Below are 22,303 nucleotides of genomic sequence, written 5' to 3' on the forward strand. Positions count from 1 at the left end.
CGGGGCCTTGCCACCGAGGAGCTTTTTAACCACATCGGTGACTTCAACCACAGAGATAGGAGAGCCCACCTCAGAGTCCCCAGGCTCTGCTTCCTCCAAGGAAGGCGTGTTGGTGGAGTTGAGGAGGTCTTCGAAGTACTCTGCCCACCGATTCACAACGTCCCGAGTCGAAGTCAGCAGCGCCCCATCCCCACTGTACACAGTGTTAGTGGTGCACTGCTTCCCCCTCCTGAGACGTCGGATGGTGGACCCGTCAGCTGCCTCTGGGGTCCCACAGGCCATAAAGGCTCGATAGGACTTCAGCTTGACGGCATCCCTTACTGCTGGTGTCCACCAGCGAGTACGGGGGTTGCCGCCACGACAGGCACCAACCACCTTACGGCCACAACTCAGATTGGCCGCCTCAACAATAGAGGCACGGAACATGGTCCACTCGGGCTCAATGTCCCCCGCCTCCCCCGGAACATGGGAAAAGCTCTGTCGGAGGTGGGAGTTGAAACTCCTTCTGACAGGGGATTCCGCCAGACGCTCCCAACAAACCCTCACAATACGTTTGGGTCTGCCAGGACGGACCGGCATCTTCCCCCACCATCGGAGCCTACTCACCACCAGGTGGTGATCAGTTGACAGCTCCACCCCTCTCTTCACCCGAGTGTCCAGAACATGCGGCCGCAAATCCGATGATACAACTACAAAGTCGATCATCGAACTGCGGCCTAGGGTGTCCTGGTGCCAAGTGCACATATGGACACCCTTATGCTTGAACAAGGTGTTCGTTATGGACAATCCGTGGCGAGCACAGAAGTCCAATAACAAAACACCACTCGAGTTCTGATCGGGGGGCCGTTCCTCCCAATCACGCCCCTCCAGGTCTCACTGTCATTGCCCACGTGAGCATTGAAGTCCCCCAGCAGAACAAGGGAGTCCCCAGCAGGAGTACTCTCCAGCACACCCTCCAAGGACTCCAAAAAGGGTGGGTATGCTGAGCTGCTGTTTGGTGCATATGCACAAACAACAGTCAGGACCCGTCCGCCCACCCGAAGGCGGAGGGAGGCAACCCTCTCGTCTACCGGTGTGAACCCCAATGTACAGGCACTGAGCCGGGGGGCAATGAGTATGCCCACACCTGCTCTGCGCCTCTCACCTTGAGCAACTCCAGAGTGGAAGAGAGTCCAACCCCTCTCGAGAGAACTGGTACCAGAACCCAGGCTGTGTGTGGAGGCAAGTCCGACTATATCCAGTCGGAAATTCTCTGCCTCACACACCAGCTCGGGCTCCTTCCCTGCCAGAGAGGTGACATTCCATGTCCCAAGAGCTAGCTTCTGCAGCCGAGGATCGGACCGCCAGGGTCCCCGCCTTTGGCTGCCGCCCAGCTCACATTGCACCCGACCCCTTTGGCCCCTCTCATGGGTGGTGAGCCCATGGGAAGGGGGACCCACGTTGCCTCTTCGGGCTGTGCCCGGCCGGGCCCCATGGGTGTAGGCCCGGCCACCAGGCGCTTGCCAACGAGCCCCACCTCCAGGCCTGGCTCCAGAGGGGGGCCCCGGTGACCCGCGTCCGGGCAAGGGAAACCTTGGTCCATATATTTTTGTCATCATAAGGGGTCTTTGAGCCGTGCTTTGTCTGGCCCCTCACCTAGAACCTGTTTGCCATGGGTGACCCTGCCAGGGGCATAAAGCCCCAGACAACTTAGCTCCTAGGATCATTGGGACACACAAACCCCTCCACCACGGTAAGGTGACGACTCACGGAGGGGAAGTCTCCTCCCATTCCCTTTCAAATTAGGGCAGTCGAAGCTCACAGTGCTTGATATCGCGGAAGCAGAAATTGACTCATTGGGCACAGATTCGCACACGCAAAGTGCATCTATAAATTATAAATGCACTTTGCGTGTGCATTTATAAATTATATATAATTTACTTTACTAGTAACCTTATGGAAACTTAATTGGCAGTATTTAAAGAACAGGGCATTGTTTCATACTGAAACATCAGGACCTTCTGCTGAAAAGTGGTAACTAGAAGAATTTGCATGTGCAGAAGAGACATTGGAACAATACCAGGCTTGAAAAAATAAGCAAAGTTTAATTTGTCCATTTGATTTTTAAATTTACATGAATCTTCCCAAAAATAACAAAAAGCAAAACATTAAAAATGGGGATTCCTAATCACCTACAAACAAAATTCTACACAAACAATATTCCAACAGGAAAACTACCAAATGCAGTTAATCCTGTGGACGCTTCCCCAATTATTCAAGGATGCTCCTCATTTTGTCTGCTTTTGTGACTCTAACAGTCTTTATGATGCTCAACTCTTGGAGGAACCTTGAGTGGATCATCAAATTTCTTGTCGTAACACCATTAGGTAGCAACATTTCAAGTGACAATATCAGCTGGTTATTTAATGATGCCCGTAGATGTCCAATGCTTAACTACTTGTCACTGAGGTGGCTTGTCAATACCTGCCTAAGCATCACATTATATCTGCATCCGTATCCTCTTTGCAATGATCTGTTGGGGGACTTCAGGGTGCACGGAGTGGCATGACTCAGAACCAGTCTAGTTTGTCAAAATTACTCTCGATGCTGTGTCAGTACTCACCATTACTTGGTGAGTACCATGGAGGTAGAAAGGCACGATAGAATACTGTAAATGGAGTGTGCACTCTCGCAATATATGTTGCACTTGAAAGTGACAGGTGCAATGGTCTTGGAGCCGACTTCCTGTTGTTTCAGCATTGAGCTGTTGACAGCCATCAGCAGGCTGTTTTCCCATATGATGCCATGTTCTCTAGTATCCATTTGTGGGGCACTGAGACGTAGGCATTCTCTCAGTCAGTTCGGGGATTCCTTATGCAGGTGTGCAGAGCCTTAAGAGTCTTGGGAGTCATGGCTTTTCAAACTGGTAGTGGGGGGCTTCGGCCTCTTGCCATTGCTTTCTCTCTAAACTCTACAACTGACTCAGCCAACTTTGCTGTTGTGATTCACTAAATGTTTGCATACATGCATGTGTTTTCATATATACACGTACAATGCCAGTGTCCAAGGGTTCAAATGTCACTATTTCTGTGGTACCAATGGCTGCAACAGTGGTGGTGCAATTTTATCTCTCTTTAGCAAGCTGGTTTTGGCTGCTTTCACACCTGTGCGGGGGTGGAAAAAAAAAAGAGAAATTATTTTCAGTCTTTTTAAATGCAACAAAGCAGGCTGTGTGGACACAAATCCACTCAGTACAAATTATCATGTGTCATCAGAGAAGTGGTGGTTTCACACCTGGGGCTCTATTCTTGTACGCAGCGTATACGTGCTCGAGCATAAAAACTGGTGCATCTTGATTTTTGTGACGACTCAAGCCTAGAAGAGCATGTTTTTTAGATAATTTGGCAGAACATGCTGTGCCATGCTGGGTTTTCAGTGAACCAAGGGCGTTTTTGTTTTTTGTTGTTGTTTTTTTTTTCTTCAAGCGGCTGAAATGACTGTTTCTTAAATATAGGTTGGGAAACTGCCATCTGCGAGGGGCTCAGAAGAGAACAACTGCTCCTCAACGTCGAGAGGAGCTAGATGTGGCGGCTCAGGCATCTGGTTAGGATGTCACCTCGATGCCTTCCTGATGTGGTGTTAAGAGACACATCGCAGTGAGAGGAAGGCACGGGCAAGACACAATGGGTAAACAGTTCGCCAGCTGTCTGGGGACCGCCTTGGGATCCTCCTGGAAGAGCTGGACAAAGTGGCTGGGGAGAGGGATGTCTGGGCTTTACTGCCAAATCTGCGGCCCCCAGAGAGAACTGTGTATATCTATCTATCTATCTATCCGTCCGTCCGTCCGTCCGATCAGGGGTGCCCAAACCTTTTGGACCGAAGATCTACTTTTTGATCAACTAACCTCAACTACCCTTACCGGCACGCGCGCGCGCACACACACACACACACACACACACACACACACACACACACACACACACACACCATGATGAGAAACAGCCTGAAACTGAGGCATGCGATGCACTTTTGCAGCCTGTTAACTATCGTAGCTCACACGTACCGTTTTAAAGTGCTTCCCTGGGCCCTCCTAGGTTCCTATTCTTTGCTCGTACCCTCGGTGAATTGTACACAAAGCAAACTCTGAATGAGAATAATGTCGATAAAAGATAGAGCGCAACAGCTCTGATCACAAGCTGCAATTGCAGGCTGCTGAGCGCAAACAACTTCCGGTGATGTCATCACGCGCCACCATAAATTCAAGATTTACCTGCTTTATTTTATTTTTTAAATATTTATTTTGTGAAAAGGAGACTGATAGGATGATTATGGTGCAGTGTACATTAACACAAAAAAATATATTACTAACATGTACAAAGACACACAAATGGTTGTTTGTTTTTTTTCTCCTCGACACTCTTCGGATCTACTTGGGACCTGTTTTAGATCTACCGGTAGATCAGGATCGACTTAATGGGCACCCCTGATCTATATGACATAGATAGATAGATTTCTCTCTTTCTCTCTCTCTCTCTCTCTCTCTCTCTCTCGCTATATATATATAAATGAACCAGCTGCTGAGGGATGGGGCTCACCCAGGATGGCTAACCGAAGGGTGAACGATCCTGATCATGAAGGATCCCTCAAAGGGTGCAGTCCCATCCAACTATCGGCCAATAACCTGTCTCTCCACAACATGGAAGCTCATGTCAGGCATCATTGCGGCTGAGATAAGTGGACACATGGATCAATACATGAGCGAAGCACAGAAGGGCATTGGTAGAGATACCAGAGGAGCCAAACATCAGCTCCTGGTTGACAGAACAGTCGCACAGGACTGCAGGTCGCGACGTACCAACCTGTGCACAGCCTGGATTGATTACAAGAAAGCCTATGACTCGATGCCACATACATGGATCACTGAATGCATGGAGTTGTATAAGGTGAACAGGACCCTAAGAGCCTTCGTTGTGAACTCGATGAGGATGTGGAAAACCACACTTGAAGCCAATGGCAAGCCACTTACCCAAGCGTCCATCAAATGTGGCATATACCAAGGTGATGCACTCACCCCACTGCTGTTCTGCATAGGACTGAACCCCCTAAGCCAGGCATGTCCAAAGTCCGGCCCGCGGTCGAATTTCATCCGGCCCTCGGCCTCTGTCATAAAATCAGTGCCGTCTGGCCCGCAGGTCGGGCGCAATGGGACACGTTTTGCATTGAGTGAGGTCTCGTAGACTGGTGAGTGATGTTTCATAGAGTGCTGCTTCCCTCTAGTGGCTAAATGAGTAATAGCATTCACTAAATGAGTAATAGCATTTAGACACTAGAGGGCAGTAGCACTCTACGAGACATCACTCACGAGTCAACGAGACATCACTCCGTGCACATATTAACCTCCCAGTTTACTAATATGGCGACAATCAACAGAAAAAGGAAAGTTGACTGCGAGGGACGACGATTCAAGGATGGATGGAAATTGGACTATTTCTTCAATGAAATACGCAACAACTGTGTCTGCCTCATTTGCCAAGAGACAGTGGCTGTTTTTAAAGATTATAATGTCAAGCGACATTACCAAACAAGACACGCTGACATGTACGACATGATTACAGGCAAGGAACGCATCGAGAAATTGAAGCAGTTTGAAGCTCGTTTAATCTCACAGCAGCAGTATTTTGCAAGAGCTCGAGAGTCAAACGAGAACACCACAGCGGCGAGTTACGCGGTAGCAACGCTGATCGCAAAACGTTCCAAACCTTTCAACGAAGGTGAAAGCTCCTAACCATGCATGGAGGGTTCCATCCCAAATCCAGCACCCTGAGACTGTACGCAAGCCGAAAGGAAGGAGGCCGGGGACTAGTGAGTGTGAGAGCCACTGTCCAGGATGAAACATCCAAGCTCCATGAATACATCAAGGAGAAGGCTCCAACGGATGACGTACTCAGAGAATGTCTCAGACAATGGGGAACAGAAGATGAGGCGCTGGAAGAGGGACCATCATGGGAGGACAAGCCCCTACACGGGATGTACCACCAGACCATAACTGAAGTGGCCGATCTCAAGAAGTCCTATCAGTGGCTAGAGAGGGCTGGCCTGAAGGACAGCACAGAGGCACTCATCCTGGCTGCTCAGGAGCAGGCCCTGAGCACCAGAGCCATTGAGAACCAGATACCACACCAGAAAAGACCCAAGGTGTAGGTTGTGCAAAGAGGCACCTGAGACGATCCAACACATAACTGCAGGGTGTAAGATGCTGGCAGGGAAAGCCTACATGGAACGCCATAACCAGGTGGCTGGCATAGTCTACCGAAACATCTGTGCGGAGTATGGACTGGAAACCCCAAGGTCAAAATGGGAAACACCTCCGAAGGTGGCGGAGAATGACAGAGCAAAGATCCTGTGGGACTTCCAGATCCAGATTGACAAAATGGTAATGGCGAACCAACCAGATATCGTGATCATACATAAAGGGCAGAGGAAAGCCGTTGTAGTGGATGTAGCGGTCCCAAGTGATGGAAACATCAGAAAGAAGGAACACGAGAAACTCGAGAAATACCAAGGGCTCAGAGAGGAGCTGGAGAGAGCCTGGAAGGTAAAGGTGACAGTCGTGTCTGTGGTGGTCGGAGCACTCGGGGCAGTGACCCCCAAACGAGATGAGTGGTTGCAACAGATCCCGGGAACAACATCGGACATCTCAGTCCAGAAAAGCGCAGTGCTGGGAACAGCAAGGATCCTGCGCAGAACCCTCAAGCTTCCTGGCCTCTGGTAGAGGACCCGAGCTGAATGAGGGACGGACACCACCCGAGGGGGGGTGAGACGAGGAATTTTTTATATATAGTAGTTAAGGAGGAAACCGGAGTGCCCGGAAATATATATATATATATATGGCGGCCCTTTCTCCTTTTATATATATATATATATATATATATATATATATATATTTTCTCCCCGGGCCTGCGTGCGTTTCCTCCCCAATTCCAAAAAACATGCCTGGCAGGTTAATGGAACATTCAAATTTGTCCCTAGGTGTGAGGGTTAGTATGGATGGTTATTTGTCTCTGTGTGCCCTGCAATTGGCTGGCAACCGGTTCAGGGTGTCTCCCGCCCACTGCCCGAAGACAGCTGGGATAGGCTCCAGCATCCCCTGTGACCCTTGTGAGGATAAAGCGGATAGAATAGAACATGCATGGAGAGAACATGCAAACTCCACATGGGAAGGCCAGAGCTGAGATCGAACCCCCAATCTCTGCACTGTGCCCAATGTGCTACACATGGAACGTGATTTTGGTGGATGTATGGGGTTCCTGTCATCGGATTTCATTCACAAATTTCCAATGACATCATCCACAAGCTAAGACCTAGCAGTTTGCCTGCCAATATCACGGAGTCTATTTCTGTTTCCGCAACGTCAAACACATGGCGTACTACCCTGATTTTAACGCAAATGAGGGGTGGTGCTAGGCTACGTAAGGCCCGATTCTACCTGTGCAAAGTCCAGCAAAATACCAAAAGTAAACTCCACCCATGCACACAGTTAAGACTGCACTTTGCGGTAAACTTGCACTGGGAACAAAAGTAGAGCCCATTGTGTTCAATCAAAACATGGAAACACTGTTGTGTGGCAAGTTTTAAGAAACCATGTGCAGTTGTGATGCAGGCAAAAATCTGATCACTTTCTAATGATAATTTGATGAAATGTATGGATTCCAGTTAATTCCAAAGGGTTTACTTTGGTTTCAACTGAAAAGATCACCAAATACTACCACGTCATGGAACTCCAGTGTTCATCGAGATATTTCAGTCTGTTCCAAAGTGGTATGAAACTTGTAATTAATACTAAATTTCAAACGCTGTTGTATAGCATTAGTGTTGACTCACTCATTTTAATCGTTGTCTTCATTGGTTTGGCTGCATCTGTGTTTAGGATCCATGGATGACGCAAAGCCTGTTCTGGCGTTAGGCGTTTCTTTGTATCATATCTGATAAACAATATTCATTCACTGAATGGACATTCATAAACATCTATGCTTTGATGATATAGCGTATTTTCCGCACAATAAAACATACCTAAAAGCATTAATTTTTTCCAAAAGCCGACAGTGCCCTTTATAATCCAATGGGCCTTATATATGGTGTTGCAGTCTCTTTATATTCCCCATTGAGTTGTTTCACTGTTAGTGTTCCTCTGCCATCTAGTGCTAATTATTTGCAGGAACAAATTGTAACCTATAACCTGTAACCTATAACACTAATTGCCAAAACACACTCAAACAGATCACTAATTGCTGAGCTCTGGGTAGCCATAATGAAACAAAGATAATACTAAAAGCATAGTTAACTACTGACCAAATGAAGGAAGAAGGAGACAAGCAACACTTCTAAGGATGTTTAGCCCCTTGTGGATGTGAGCCCACGAGGTTTCTGTGTCTTTTTGTTGAATCAATTTGTCTTCATCACTTTTGTCTTTCATTTCTTGTTTTTCAATGCCGTTTGTATTTATGTTTCATGTCCGTGTTTTTGACCAGTTCTCATGGCTTTGTTGCAGCTGCAGCAGTTGTTAAGGCTTTATACTGTATAAATAAAGTTGTATTGTATTCCGTTTAGCTCCATCTAGTGAATGCATAGTGCAACGGCAGCCACAATTGTAGCTTCTATTCTTTGCGCCTTAAAATGCAGTGCGCCCTATATATAAATAGTCTTAAAATAGGCCATTCATTGAAGGTGCGCCTTAAAATCCTATGCTGCTTATAGTACAGAAAATACGGTAAGTATGTCATTATATGTACGCTTACTCTAAACAGTATGAAATGAAATCCAGAAACTTTGGATTGCTTGATCTTATCCTCACGGCCAGTGTATTTTTTTGCTGTTTTGTCGATTCAATGTCTGGGCTACCTGCACAAAAAAAAGTAAGGGAAAAGGTAACAAAAAGCAATGCAAGTCACGATGCTGTTGTGCTTCATTCATCAGTAACTGTTACAAACAAATGTGCTCTTAAAGTCTAAACACAGCTTGAATATGCGTTTGTGGAATATGACTTAAACAGCAAAATCCACTTGTTTTTAGCCATCTCAGGGGTCAATCATTTTCCCACTTGCTGTTGACTGAAAATGACATCACAGTTGCTCAAGACTCAGGTGACAAACAATCATGGCTCAACTTCAGAAAACCAGTGAGCTCTCTGAGATGGATACGTGTGGAGTTTGCTGCTTAATTCATAGTTCACAAATGCAATAACAATCAGAATGCCATGTTTGGAGTGGTGGGAGCGCATAGAACATATTACTGTAAAGATCACTTTTGGGTTGCTGTCCCCTTTAAGTCATAATTCAAGATCTTTTAAGATGAATATGCTAAAAAAAACATTGTATGTGTTCTTATGTAACAGCTTATACAGGTACTTATCCAAATTGTGTGTGCATGCAACAAAGTGTGTGGTTTTTTTTTTTTTTTTTTTTTGTGAACTGCAGTTGATCCGGTGATATTTATGACCCACCAGGTCAGGGCTCAGGCAACGACCAATCATGGCCAGAGGTGTCAAACGCATTCATATTCATTTCTCAAGCAGAAGTATAGATATTTGAATTTGTTTTAAATTCAGTAGAGTTTGAGGTATCAATTCAAGTTTTTACTGTAGTAGAAAAAGGAATGATTCAAAATTACTTACTGTGAAAAAGTAAATGTAATGCGAGGGAGGGAAATGCATCCGAGCAGAAGTCAAAAATGTTCTTTTCAATATCTTGTGCCCTGATAGTGTAAATATTTTTCAGATGAATCTAGTTTAATAGAATAATCATCAGATGAATCCACCCCAGCCCAAAGTTTTTGACTTGACTTTAAGGACCGGGCCACATCACAGAAATCTATTGTGCACTATCCCACCAACACACCCAAAAACTGTTTTCAAAAGGCTATAAGGTTCCTTAAAAATGTTACATTGAAGTCTACTGCGACTTTAATTGCAACCCATTAAAAATGGTCCCTTCGAATAGTCCTAAAATGCAAAAAGTCTCATGTAGTACTGAGCATTCATGTGTGTTACATGAAGCAAAAAATAGGACCATTGGTAGTTTGACGGTCAGTTTTTGAAAGTGCTTTTGAAAGGAATTGTTTTAGAATAACGTTTCCAAGTACGACCATGAATGTGTGATGGCGGCCTGGCTTTTCAATCTATGAACCTACTCGGTGCCCGTGGGTGGTTGGGACACGGACATCTTACCGGGAAAGCTATATGTCTGCACTATAGTTTGAGTGTGGCAAGTTGTTATTGATTTGTGATTTGTGTCACACGCAGGTGCAATGTATCACATACAAACCAATAGAGTGTCGAAATGGTCTATGTTTATACGGCTCATCAAAATCACTCGATCTATCATGGGGCAATCCGGATCGGTGTTTTGAACATTTATGTACTAGAATGAACACAATCAATCTTAAACGAAATAGTAAGGTGGCTTTTTGTGTGTAAGGAGTAAAAACTAGGTATTTGCGTGAACATGTAATGAATAGAAATGCAAAGTAGGCTTAAAAATAGCTACTCCCTAAAGTAGAGATAAGTATTTTTACTTCATTACTTGACACCTCTGATCACGGCTCACCTGTTTTCTGAGTTTTGTCGTGATTGGTCATTACCTGAGCCGTGAGCAACTGTGATGTCATTTTCAATCAACAGCAAGTGGCAAAATGGATAAAAACGGGTGGAATTTGACACTTAATTCATATTCTGCAAACACAATATCAATCAGAATACCGCATTTAGTCAAGTGGGGCCACAGCAACATGTTATTGTCAAGAAAATATTTCACTTGGCTTCCCCTTTAAGAGAAGAAAGGCCAATAACTGCCAGAATCATGAAGACAAGTATTCTGAGTGTACTTTGCTGACCAATGCGGAACTTTTTTTCATTCGCTTCAACCTGCATTTCCATTGGTGGGAGGCCAAGCACCTGAAATGAATTGATATCCAAAATTTTAGCTCAAACAAGACAAGTATTAAACTGGAGGGGCTTGTGGTTTGATTTTGTGATGAATCAGTCTTACTCTTGTGATCGAGTAGAACATGTCCGCTTTGGTATGGCCACCAAAGAGAGCATAGCCTCTGTCGAGTTCGGCCAACATACAGCCCAGGCTCCACATATCAGTTGCTGGCGTCGAAATTTTGCCGAGGAGCAGCTCTGGAGACATGTACGGTAGAGTGTAAATCGTTGGTCTATCTGTGGTAGATCATATAGAAGACATACATAAGCTACTAATTGTTTGCAATGCTTACGTTTCCTATATGATGGAATTTTATGTCCTGGTATTATTTGTCTCCACTGTGAAGTAATTTGGAAAAAACACACATGCACACACACACACGCACGTACACATTTTGCCTTAATTAATAAAATCATAATTTAAAGAGTTCATTTTATGCTTACTTATGTTGTCTTTGTTTTATATTTACATTTTCATGCCTCTATGCCCCATGCGTGTGTGTGTGTCTCTCTCTCTCTGTATACTGTATATATATATATATAATCTATCTGTATAAATATATTCTCTATCTATCGATAGAGAGAGAGATACATATGTATATACATATGCATATCACATACATATCTATCTATCTATATCTATATATATATATATATATATATATATATATATATATATATATATATATCCATCCATCCATTTTCCGAACCGCTTGATCCTCACTAGGGTCGCGGGGGGTGCTGGAGCCCATCCCAGCCATCTCCGGGCAGTAGGCGGGGGACACCCTGAATCAGTTGCCAGCCAATCGCAGGGCACACAGAGACGAACAACCATCCACGCCCACACTCACACCTAGGGACAATTTAGAGCGTCCAATCAGCCTGACATGCATGTTTTTGGAATGTGGGAGGAAACCGGAGCACCCGGAGAAAACCCACGCAGGCCCGGGGAGAACATGCAAACTCCACACAGGGAGGCCGGAGCCGGAATCGAACCCGGTACCTCTGCACTGTGAAGCCGACGTGCTAACCACTGGACTACCGGGCCGGCCTATATATATATACTGTATGTATATATATATATATATATATATATATATTAGAGCTGTCAGTTTAGCGCGTTTTTATCGGCATTAATTTAAATGAATTTTAACGGGATAAAAATTTTTCTCGCGAGATTAACGCGGCACATGTCACAACGGATGTTACGTTGCTCTATAAATAAACCAGAAACAAAACAAGCGCGCTGCACAGGTCCACGCCCATGCCTGTTTGACCAGCCACGCAGCGCGAGACACCAAAAACGGATACTTAAAGAGTTTACGAATGGAAAGTTTACTTTTAAAAAGTTGCCAGATGGTTCCACTGACAAGACCAAAGTTACCTGTATGTTTTGCAGTCGTAAACTGAGCTATCATCGTAGCACGTCGAGTCTGAAATGCCACTTAATGGCCAAGCATAGAGCTGATGTGAGTACTCCGCCCCCTCGTCTAAGACAGACAGCTATGGATAATTTCAAAGCGAAGAAAATGGATGACACGACGAAGAACAAATTTGCTGAAGCCATAGCGAAATGTATGGCTACTGCATGCAAGCCTGTCAACATTGTCCAGAGCTCGACTCAAGCTGAAATCATTCGCATTGCATCTAACGACTCCACTACGGATTGCCAGCGAGAGCCTCCATTACAAGCTGTGTTCAGAGATTGTACGTAGCGGAGAAGGCTGAGGTACACCAAGCGGGAGAAAACACTGTTTCGGGAGAGAAATAAGAGACTAGGTTGATGAGCCTCTGGTGAATAAAGAGCAGGTAGCTTGTCGAATACGATGTATGCCATTGACGCGATTGTTACTTGTTTGGAACTATTTTGTGTGGAAGGTTACAGTGTTCCGTGGCCATATAAATAAAGCGGGTGGAGCTTCTCTGTGTGTTCGTCTGACAGCGACGGTGCGCTGAGGTATGTCGAGAGTTCAGCGTGCAGTGGTAGCGACCTAGCGAACACACTGAATATAAAACGTCTCCAATGTTGTCATCTAACCAAGTGTAGTCATCCAAAATGATGTCTACACAAAACCGTAGAGAGACTTCCGAGCCAAATTTGTTCAAAGCAAATTTGAGAAAAACTATGTATGCAGTATGCAATCATGGCTTAAATCCACTATAGGCTGAGTACTAGTTTACCTTATTGTTCTGTTTTGATTCCATAAAAAGAGCTGTTAAAGGAGCTGTTGTGTGACTAAATATTTTTTTCACTGTTGTTGATTGACAGTAATATTGTGTGAGAGATTATGTGTGAATAACTGCTCCAAGTGAAAAATGTTCATGTAAAATTGAAAATCGAAATTGTTATTTCAGTAAATATTTGCATTTTGCACATAGAAAACTGATTTATGATTCCATGTTGATGAGAGCATTAAAATGGGGAAAATAGGACAAAAAATATAAAAGGAAAATCAGAAACGATAAAAAATGCGTGAGTAATCACGATGAATTTTTAGTTCATTTGAGTTAATTATGAGTTGCGTTTTTAATTAGATTAAATATTTTAATCGTTTGACAGCTCTAATATACAGTATATATATATATATATATAGAGAGAGAGAGAGAGAGAGAGAGAGATACATACTGTATGTATATGTATATATGCATAAACATATACATATGTATCTTGCATACATATCTCTCTATCTAAAGATAGCTAGATAGATCGATATTTATGGTAGTTCTGAGAATGTATGGTCCAACCGGAAGGTCAAACGCTTTCTTCCCTTTGCAATCACCAGATTTCACTGCTTCCAATATTCGAGACATACGACAGAGATTAAATTAACAATTTGCCCATTTCTGCTGTCATTTGTATTCAGAGTACAGCGACCAGTTCCTCTTCATGACATGCCAAATAACATGCCCTTTATATTCCCTTAAAAAAACCCATCAGTTTCAAAAACAGTTGTTACCAATAAACTGGCAGAAGCTCAATACTATACAATACTGCTTAATCGGGTCAAACTTTTGTACATAATGGAAGAAAAACATGAAGATTTGTTTCATCGTGTGTCCACAAGGTGCCATAGACGATCAACAACTGTAATACTGTAAAATTAATGAATACCTTATCAGGTCATTTGACCAGCAGTCTGGCCATTCTTGTTCTGTGCAATTATTGTTGACATCACTAGGAAAAAGTCAATTGGCTGGCTGCTCTTCACTTGCAAGATTAATGTGTGTCATCATCTTGGACCATACCTTCTGTGAACCATAAACACCAACGAGCCAAAGAACGATATCAACTAAGCGGCCTTTAACAAAATGATATGGAGAATATATGATCCTGAGGTTATACTGACAGTCAGAGAGGTATTACTTGATATCCTCATCACTGTGGTTGCCATAATGAAAAATAAATCCTGTTAAGGCCTCTCTGACAATATCAACAGTGAGTTGCATTACCTTTGAAAATACATTTTTTAAATACGGTCCATATTTGAAATACCAAAACGTATTTAATCAAGAACAATGAAGCATAATGAACTTCTTCAATACGGGCAGAGGTTCAGTGAGTTCTTGGCATTTTATCATCTGTGGAATGAAGAATTTCAAGCTGAATTCAGCCTTTTATAGCCAAATCAGAACTTAAGCATAACATTCAATCACTCTTACGCTCAGTAATGCAAGCAGTCATATCTTGGTTTTCGACCATAATCCGTTCCAGAAGGCTGTTTGAAAAGCGATTTGTTCGAAATCCGAAACTATTTTATTAGACCATCATTAGTGTCTAATACACTATGCAGAAATACCCCCCCCCCAAAAAAACAGTCAGATTTGCATAAATCACAACAAACACATCTGCTCACAATGAACGTCACACGAGGAAACCTCGTGTAAGGAAGCCGAGAGGAGTCAAGTGGCGTATTCGGGTTTGCTCAATTTGGTCGAAATCCGGTTTGCGGTCGTAATCTGAGGCGTAAAAACCTCAAATTTTCTGGTCGAAATCCGATTTGGTCGATAACAGAGACATTCGAAAACCGAGGTTTGACTGAACTCATTTGAAACTTACATCAGTGTATGAAACTTGCTTTTTTTTTTTTTTTGGTTGTCACATTTCTCATCTTTCACTTTGCTATTGAGTGCTTTATTTTACAGGGACTCTAAATGTTCACCTGTGACATTAGTTGAAAAAGATACACTTGCCATTGTCTTTCAAAAATATGCAGCCTCCAAAATCGCTCACTGCAGCATTGTTTTCCTTGTCTAATAGAATGTTTTCCTGCAAAAAGAAAGATTGGATAGAATTTTACCAATAGTTGAGCTACTGTAATAAGGACTTCATTACAATTTTTCTTATTTTTCAAAAGAATCACGGTAAGGATCACATCTTTGTGAAAAGATCGTCATTCACACGCAACTGCAGCGATGTATGCTGCTATTAACGTACAAATGACGGCAACACTTTGTGAAGAATAAGGATACAGAGTACGCATCAAGCTACTCCCTGTAAGATATGATTCATTCTAATTCCCATTTTGTGTTCTTTTCCTTATTGCATAACACACATATCTAACCAATGCCGAAGAAAAAAAATGCACTTTCATATGAGCAATTAAGGAATCTGTCACAGATAACCTGTTAAGAACTGATGTGAAATGTGCAGCATTGGAGGGCACAATCAAAAGGTGTCTTTGGTTTTGACCAATTGAATGGCGCACTGATGCATGTTAATGGATTAGCAAACAGAATTTTTTTGCTCAAATATGCTCAGCTGCTCACGGGTGCTGATGGAAAAAATAATATTAAAATCAGTCTGCTTAAATATTGTTATGCAAGATGAAGCAATACAGTGGCTAGCAAAGACACACTATCTGTGTTAGCATTCGACAATGCAGTATAAGAGGTGTGTTAGAAAAGTTGCAGTTCATATTTCAATTCTGTGTTTATTTTATTTTATTTTTTTTATTTTACTACAATGTTGTTTAAGGGAGAAGCTCACCAGAAAATGAAATACCGGTAATATTGAGCCCAAATGTTGGAATGAACTTCAAGCCACCTTAAATCCAGAATCTCTCCTACCACTTGGCACGAGCATGAAGGTATAATGCCCTTTTTCTTTTTGCATAAGGGCTTATTTTATCTGTTCTTGTATTAGCTAGCCTGTGTAATGTCTACTGCTCTGTGTGGGGACTGTGTTGTCAAGTGTGTGTTTGTTGTGTCTCATGTCTATTGTGCAATTTTCTGCCTAGTGTCTTGGCCAGGACAGAAGACATGTATTGAAACTCAATAGGACCAATTAAATAAAGTGAGAATATAGGTGAGAGTTGTGGCAGGACACCTTGTGGCTGCCTAACCATAAGCAATACAAACAATACCCTGAGCATCTGCTGTCAATTCATGACCAAGAAGAACATCAGCCTGTTAGGGAGTATTGCGAAGGTGTGTTGGATCGTAGGAGAATTACTTCAAAGAGAAAAACTTGTAGTTTGGATGAGAAAAATATGTTTTCAATCAGTCCTGAAACTCTTCTGACACACCTCGTATGCACATTTTGCTGGAGAAGGATGGACAAATCCAATCCCTTCAGCAGCAAAAGCACAACAATGCTGTGGTCCTCCATTGTTTTGGTTTTGATGCCTTTGCGCATGATTTGATGGAAAGCTACATGCGTGTGCCTTTCACAGATGATCTTTTTCTCATCTCATGAAAACTTCTTCTCTTTAATCTACACGTGTACATGTGGGTGTCTTAGTTAAATCAAGTTAAAGGTAAATAACAAATATAACATGTCCCTTACCGGTTTCAGGTCACCATGAACAATCTTCATGCCTTTGAGTATTTGAAGACACTTAAGCACATCTGTGGCATATTTTCTAATGTCCCCGTCGTGGAGTCGTCGCATCTTGCTCTGCATTAAGGCTTTAAAGAGGTCCTTTCTGAAAATAAATCTTAATTGAATTCTCAGAAGTTCTCTTGCTGCACAAATCAGAAGTTCCGGTATATAAAAATGTCAACTTACTCAAAAAGGTCAAACGTGATGCACAAATGGCTGCGGAAGTAAAAGTATTCCTTCATGTGAACTATATTGGCTTTGTTGCTCTTGTCTAACTTTTGCAGGGTTTTCAAGACTTTTAATTCTGCCTCTGCGAACCCATGACCCCTAGAAGCAAAAACATGTCTAGGGTCATTCTTTTTTTGGTGTATGTGTGATGAATTTCATATAAAATGTGCAGTACTCAGTGCAAATTTTCACAAACGTTAAGAGGTAGTGATGTTCCAACGTAACACAAAGTTGAATTGAAGTCGAATCTTGGCATTATCTATTATTAACGCTTATTAATGTGAACTATGCTAAGCATGCTAACGAAGCAGTCAAGTCATAGTTACGCCAAATATTTGCATAAAGACAAATACAGTGGTACCTCTACTTATGAAATTGATTCCGGAAGAAATTTCTTTACAAGAAGATTTTGTAAGTAGACGTGTTTTTCCATGTAAAAGCCCTAATCCGTTTCAAGCCCCCCCCCCCTCCCCAAATTCAGACATAAATGTTTTCTAAAACATAAAAATGCATCAAAATATGTGAAATACTTGTTACAAATTAGATTATTGCGCAATAAATGAGAGTTGTGCATAATGTAAAAAACAAAGAATAAATAAAAATGGTGGTCGTTTAACTTTTAACTGTGTCCTCATCGTATTTTGCCCTCTTTAGTTCATGTTCTCTCTCTGAGGTGGTGTTTGCCTGGCGTTTTGTAAAGAACTGAGCAAAGGACGTCTGCTTTTATCGGCTTTTAACAATCCTTTGAAAATGTCCCAGGCAAACATCAGCAGAGTGAGCGATCACCCGACTGGCGAACACTTTTTATTGGGATTCACATTTACGTAAAACTATCGGAACACCTCATGGCCCGAAAGGCAAATGATGAGGACGTTGCATAGACACATATCTATCTATCTACACACATTCAAATACGGTAGAGGTCCCTCTTAGCCAGTGGGATGCCAGGAAGCTGGTAGGTAATAGCCAATGGCAGAGCAGCTTGTTGCGTTCAGGAAACTCCAAGCTGCGAGTAGCAATCCATACTGCATTTTTACCTTTCGTATCTTCAAATTTCTTTTGTAACTAGAGGCAATATTTTGCTGTGGAGGCATTTCGTAACTTGCAATTTTCGTATGAAGAGACGTTCCTAAGTAGAGGTACCACTGTAAATGGAAAACATTCAGTAGGCTTCAGCAGTAAAGTGAGCCTGGCGAATGACAACACATCTTAATGCTACTGTGCAAACGAGTTCATTGTGCAACTTTCGTAACCTCAAAATGTTATTGACTATTCATTTATCAATCAAAGTTTTGGACACGTTCTCATAGAATACAAATTCTGTGCTTAAACCAGTTTAGTTATTTATTAATTTATTTTTACCGAACTAACTAGTCTTTTTTCTACGCATTGGTTTGGTGACATCTTACTCGGTCGTGTTTCGAAAGACCTTGACTGCCACCAGCATTGTTGTCTTGTGGTCCTTGCACTTTAGGACTTTTCCAGCAAATCCTGATCCTATCACCCTCAATATTTCAAAGCGGTAAGCCAGGTGATCGCCAATCCTCTGTTGATGAAAAAGTCATTGAGCAATGAATTGATGAGAAATATGTCAAGCAGTGTTTCACAATACACACTACAGATGTGCAGAAAACATTTATAAAGAGTGCCTGTGAAGTGGTGCAGATAGGGCAGTCACTCCAATGTACATACTTTTGGGATCCAAAAGAAAAAGATTTGTAGCAGGGGAATTCAATTCAATTTTATTGACACAAAGAGTGAATGACAAAAATTGACAAATGTCATATTACAAGACCGTCCAGGTATACCATATTTAAACTTAATTTTTGTCTTTTTTTTTTTTAACAAGTCTTAATAATGTCATTAAGCTTTCCATTGAAATCGCAGGAAACCTGAATCTAAAACATTGGCAATGCCAGTTATGAAAAAGCACTTCGATTATAAACCGGGTTTGATTGCGGAAATATGAAAAAAAATAGTAAAATACACTAAGCTATAATTCATGTGGTTTCTATTGAGAAACCACTCATCTCATTACCGTCACACAATGTTACAATGTTATCATTTTGTTATCAAATCTCCACTTCCAGTCTAAAAAAATGAAAATAGACCGCTGCTTATGTTAAATGTATTTTTCTTTTCACCCTGTGCTGGCAATACACAATAAACTGCTGTATGAACTTTTCACCAATTCACCAGTAGAGAGTGCTAACAGACGTCCATCCATCCATCCATTTTCTGATGCGCTTATCCTCACAAGAGGCGTGCTGGAGCCTATCCCAGCTGTCTTTGGGCAGTAGACAGGATACACCCTGAACATGTTGCCAGCCAATCGCAGGGCACACATAAACAAACAACCATTGGCGCTTACACCTTGGAACAATTTTGAGTGCTCCAATAGCCTGCCATGCATGCTTTGTGGGGGGAATGTGGGAGGAAACCGGAGTACCCGGTGAAAAGCCAAGCAGGCACAGGGAGACCATGCAAACGCCACAGAGGAAGGCCAGAACTGGAATTGAAACCTGCACCTCTGCACTGTGAAGTCGACGAGCTAACCAGGTGCCCACAGTGCTGCCCACTAAAAGACAGATAACTGTAATCATGCGCCAAAGAGGCATACTGCTTGCAAGACGTGTGTCGCACGGTTACCATGACATGTGAATTTTCTAAATATGGTGTACATAATGGAACAACTTTCAAGTTAAACTAAAGTGATTATTTATATTATGTAATTAATCCAATTTCATTGAATTAGGACAGCCTAACACAATTGAGTGCTTTGCCTAAATAAAGAACATAATTTGAAGGTAAAACTTTAAGACAACACTATTTTTTTAATCAAATAAAGCCTGAACATTGACTGTGACAGATGACTTTTTTTTACACTCCTTAAAGGTTTCATTTTCTTCATTGTATTAATTTTGATTGCTAAAACGCAAATTGAGCATTACTGTTGTTATTACATTGTAACATGAAATGTATCACGTTAAATGATATATAATAATAATAATAATAATAATATATATTACAACATGGTGGGGAACCTTTTTCTGGCATGGCAGCAATACACTTCCGGAAAAATATATATTTTGTGAAGACAAAAAAAAAGTAGTTCTACACTTACTGATTTGTAGAATCCTTGGTCATCATCAAATGACTTGGCCTCCTCAGAAGTGGTTTGCACCCGAATTTTACTATCCTTTTTTCCTACGTACCAGACTTTTCTGTATTCTTTAATTTCAATTTGCTCATACGGTGTCAAATATCGTCTGTTATCTCTAAGTATACCTGTGCACAGATTGAGATACTGTATTATGTTTTACATATTTGTCATTTAAAAAAAAACATTTGAAAGGCTAGTGCCGTGAAGTTCTTACTTTCATATGTCATACTTGGTAAATTGAAAGTGAAGATTTTGTTCTTGATGGTTGTTTTGTATGCCTGAATAGAAACAGAAACTGAAAACATTTACAATAAAACTTGACAAACTTCGAAATAGTGATAAAACTGCAACACCGTATTCGAACATACCTGGATAGGTTTAGAAATGCCTTCTTGGTGCATCTGGTTTTGTGGGTAGCTGATCTTTTGACATATTAAACCAAATTCAGTCATCTGAGGAGGATTCGATGGTGGTGATATTTGTTTTTTGTCAGCACATTTTATTGACTTCCGGTGGTCCTTAATGTTTCTTGAAGTTGGGGAGATCTATAAATTTAAAAGGTAATGGAAATAAATATGTAGGCTGCTGTGAACAAAATCATCTGCATTCTTATTGACAATTCCATCATCATGCATGCAAGTACCGCTGAAAACTTTGGCTTCATGTATGCATTCTACATAGTGTCGTCTCGACTTCATTGTGTCACCAAATGCACCGGTAATAATGTTACTTAAAAGTAAACTTTTTCTATACAGCGCTTGTATGGAGATTTATACAGTAATGCAATATATAATATATGCGAATTGTGTGGAAAATAGAAATTGGCCTAAAAACAAATCAATCTATCGATCTATCTACACACGGACGTGTGCGCGTGTATGTGCGCACGCGCGCACACACACACACACGCTGTATTCGCGGGATTCCATTCGTATTTTGGGTTTCCCATTTGTCCCAATGAAGTGACGTCCATGCATTTATTTCAGTGGCAAGTCCTTTTTTAACCCATATAGCCAACTTATGCATGTATGAACATAATAATCATAAAAATCACACACTGCAATAAAACGTCTTAAAAGAAAACGTACCTTGTTGGGTTGTAACATTGCTCTGTAAATACATTGTCGCTTTGGGAATCTCCTCCCGTGTGCTGTCTTTTCAAGTCCCAAGCACCTGTGCTTGAAGACTTGACCAATTTCAAGATGGTTGAAAGTAAACATTTCATGCGGTAGCTGCACAGACGGTGGTGGTGTAATACGATTTTATCAGAAGACCTCGTTTGGCCACGGGGCCGTTCTTTGAATTAAAGGCTGCCTGACATCGTCATGGGTTAACTAAAGACTCGTTTAGTCAACCAGACAAGAACTAATGTGGGCGTCACCAGAAAACCGGCGTCACAATTTGTGTTGAAGAGCAATTTAGCGCCTTCCAAACTCCGTCCATAGCGCAGCGTGCCTCTCTATAAACGAGTCCCAATATTTCAATGTCATATGTCACACAATACTCATTTTACTTGATCGGCATTCTTCATCCTCGAAAATATGTCTATTTAATGTACAATTCCTTTATGATGTATCTTGCGTCATTCTACCTAATCTTCAATTGGAATATTATAAGGACAAATGTTGATCGTCTGTCACAGCAGTTTTTTGCCACCTGAGGGCAGAAGAGGACAAAACATGTTAGGCATCGTGAATCGAAAAACGTACACTGGATGCATGAAGGTTTCACAAACAGATGAAATGTTATTACTAAGCATTTCATCACTCCAAAAGCACTTATTCGTTGAAAATGATTCTGGCTTTTTTTCACCAACATTGCAACAGAACAAAGCTCTCAATACACACACACACACACACCTCCATCCATCCATCCATCCAAAAAAATGAAAAAAATGGATGGATGGTTTGTCCTCTATGCACATATAGAGGAAAAACCATCCACATCCTCTATATGTGCATAGAGGAAACCCCATCCACACTCACAATCACACCTTGGTATAATTTAGACTCTAAATTGTGTTCCATTAACCTGCTACGCGTGTTATTGGAATGTGGGAGGAAACTGGAGTACCTGGAGAAAACCCACGCAGGCAAGGGGAGAAATGCAAACTCCAGACAGGAATGCAGGAACT

General features: G+C 42.0%; 1 protein-coding gene across 1 annotated transcript; it reads right to left on the reverse strand.

The window, feature by feature from the left end:
- Nucleotides 1-2,786: 2,786 nt before the first annotated feature.
- On the reverse strand, nucleotides 2,787-21,398 carry LOC147205746 (dual specificity tyrosine-phosphorylation-regulated kinase 4-like). The gene is made up of 13 exons (XM_086109586.1): nucleotides 21,258-21,398; nucleotides 20,538-20,714; nucleotides 20,384-20,447; nucleotides 20,131-20,294; nucleotides 18,416-18,552; nucleotides 16,965-17,105; nucleotides 16,743-16,881; nucleotides 15,149-15,224; nucleotides 11,022-11,194; nucleotides 10,867-10,927; nucleotides 8,775-8,877; nucleotides 7,861-7,961; nucleotides 2,787-3,143 (listed from the first exon to the last, which is right to left on the reverse strand). Exons 1-13 carry the CDS (start codon nucleotides 21,387-21,389, stop codon nucleotides 3,061-3,063), a joined length of 1,551 nt encoding a protein of 516 aa, XP_085965712.1. The 5' UTR covers nucleotides 21,390-21,398; the 3' UTR covers nucleotides 2,787-3,060.
- Nucleotides 21,399-22,303: the final 905 nt, after the last annotated feature.

Source organism: Hippocampus guttulatus, chromosome 4 (genome assembly GCF_054856545.1).
Source record: "Hippocampus guttulatus isolate MCC_2025c chromosome 4, RoL_Hgut_1.0, whole genome shotgun sequence".
Classification (NCBI taxonomy): Eukaryota; Metazoa; Chordata; class Actinopteri; order Syngnathiformes; family Syngnathidae; genus Hippocampus; species Hippocampus guttulatus.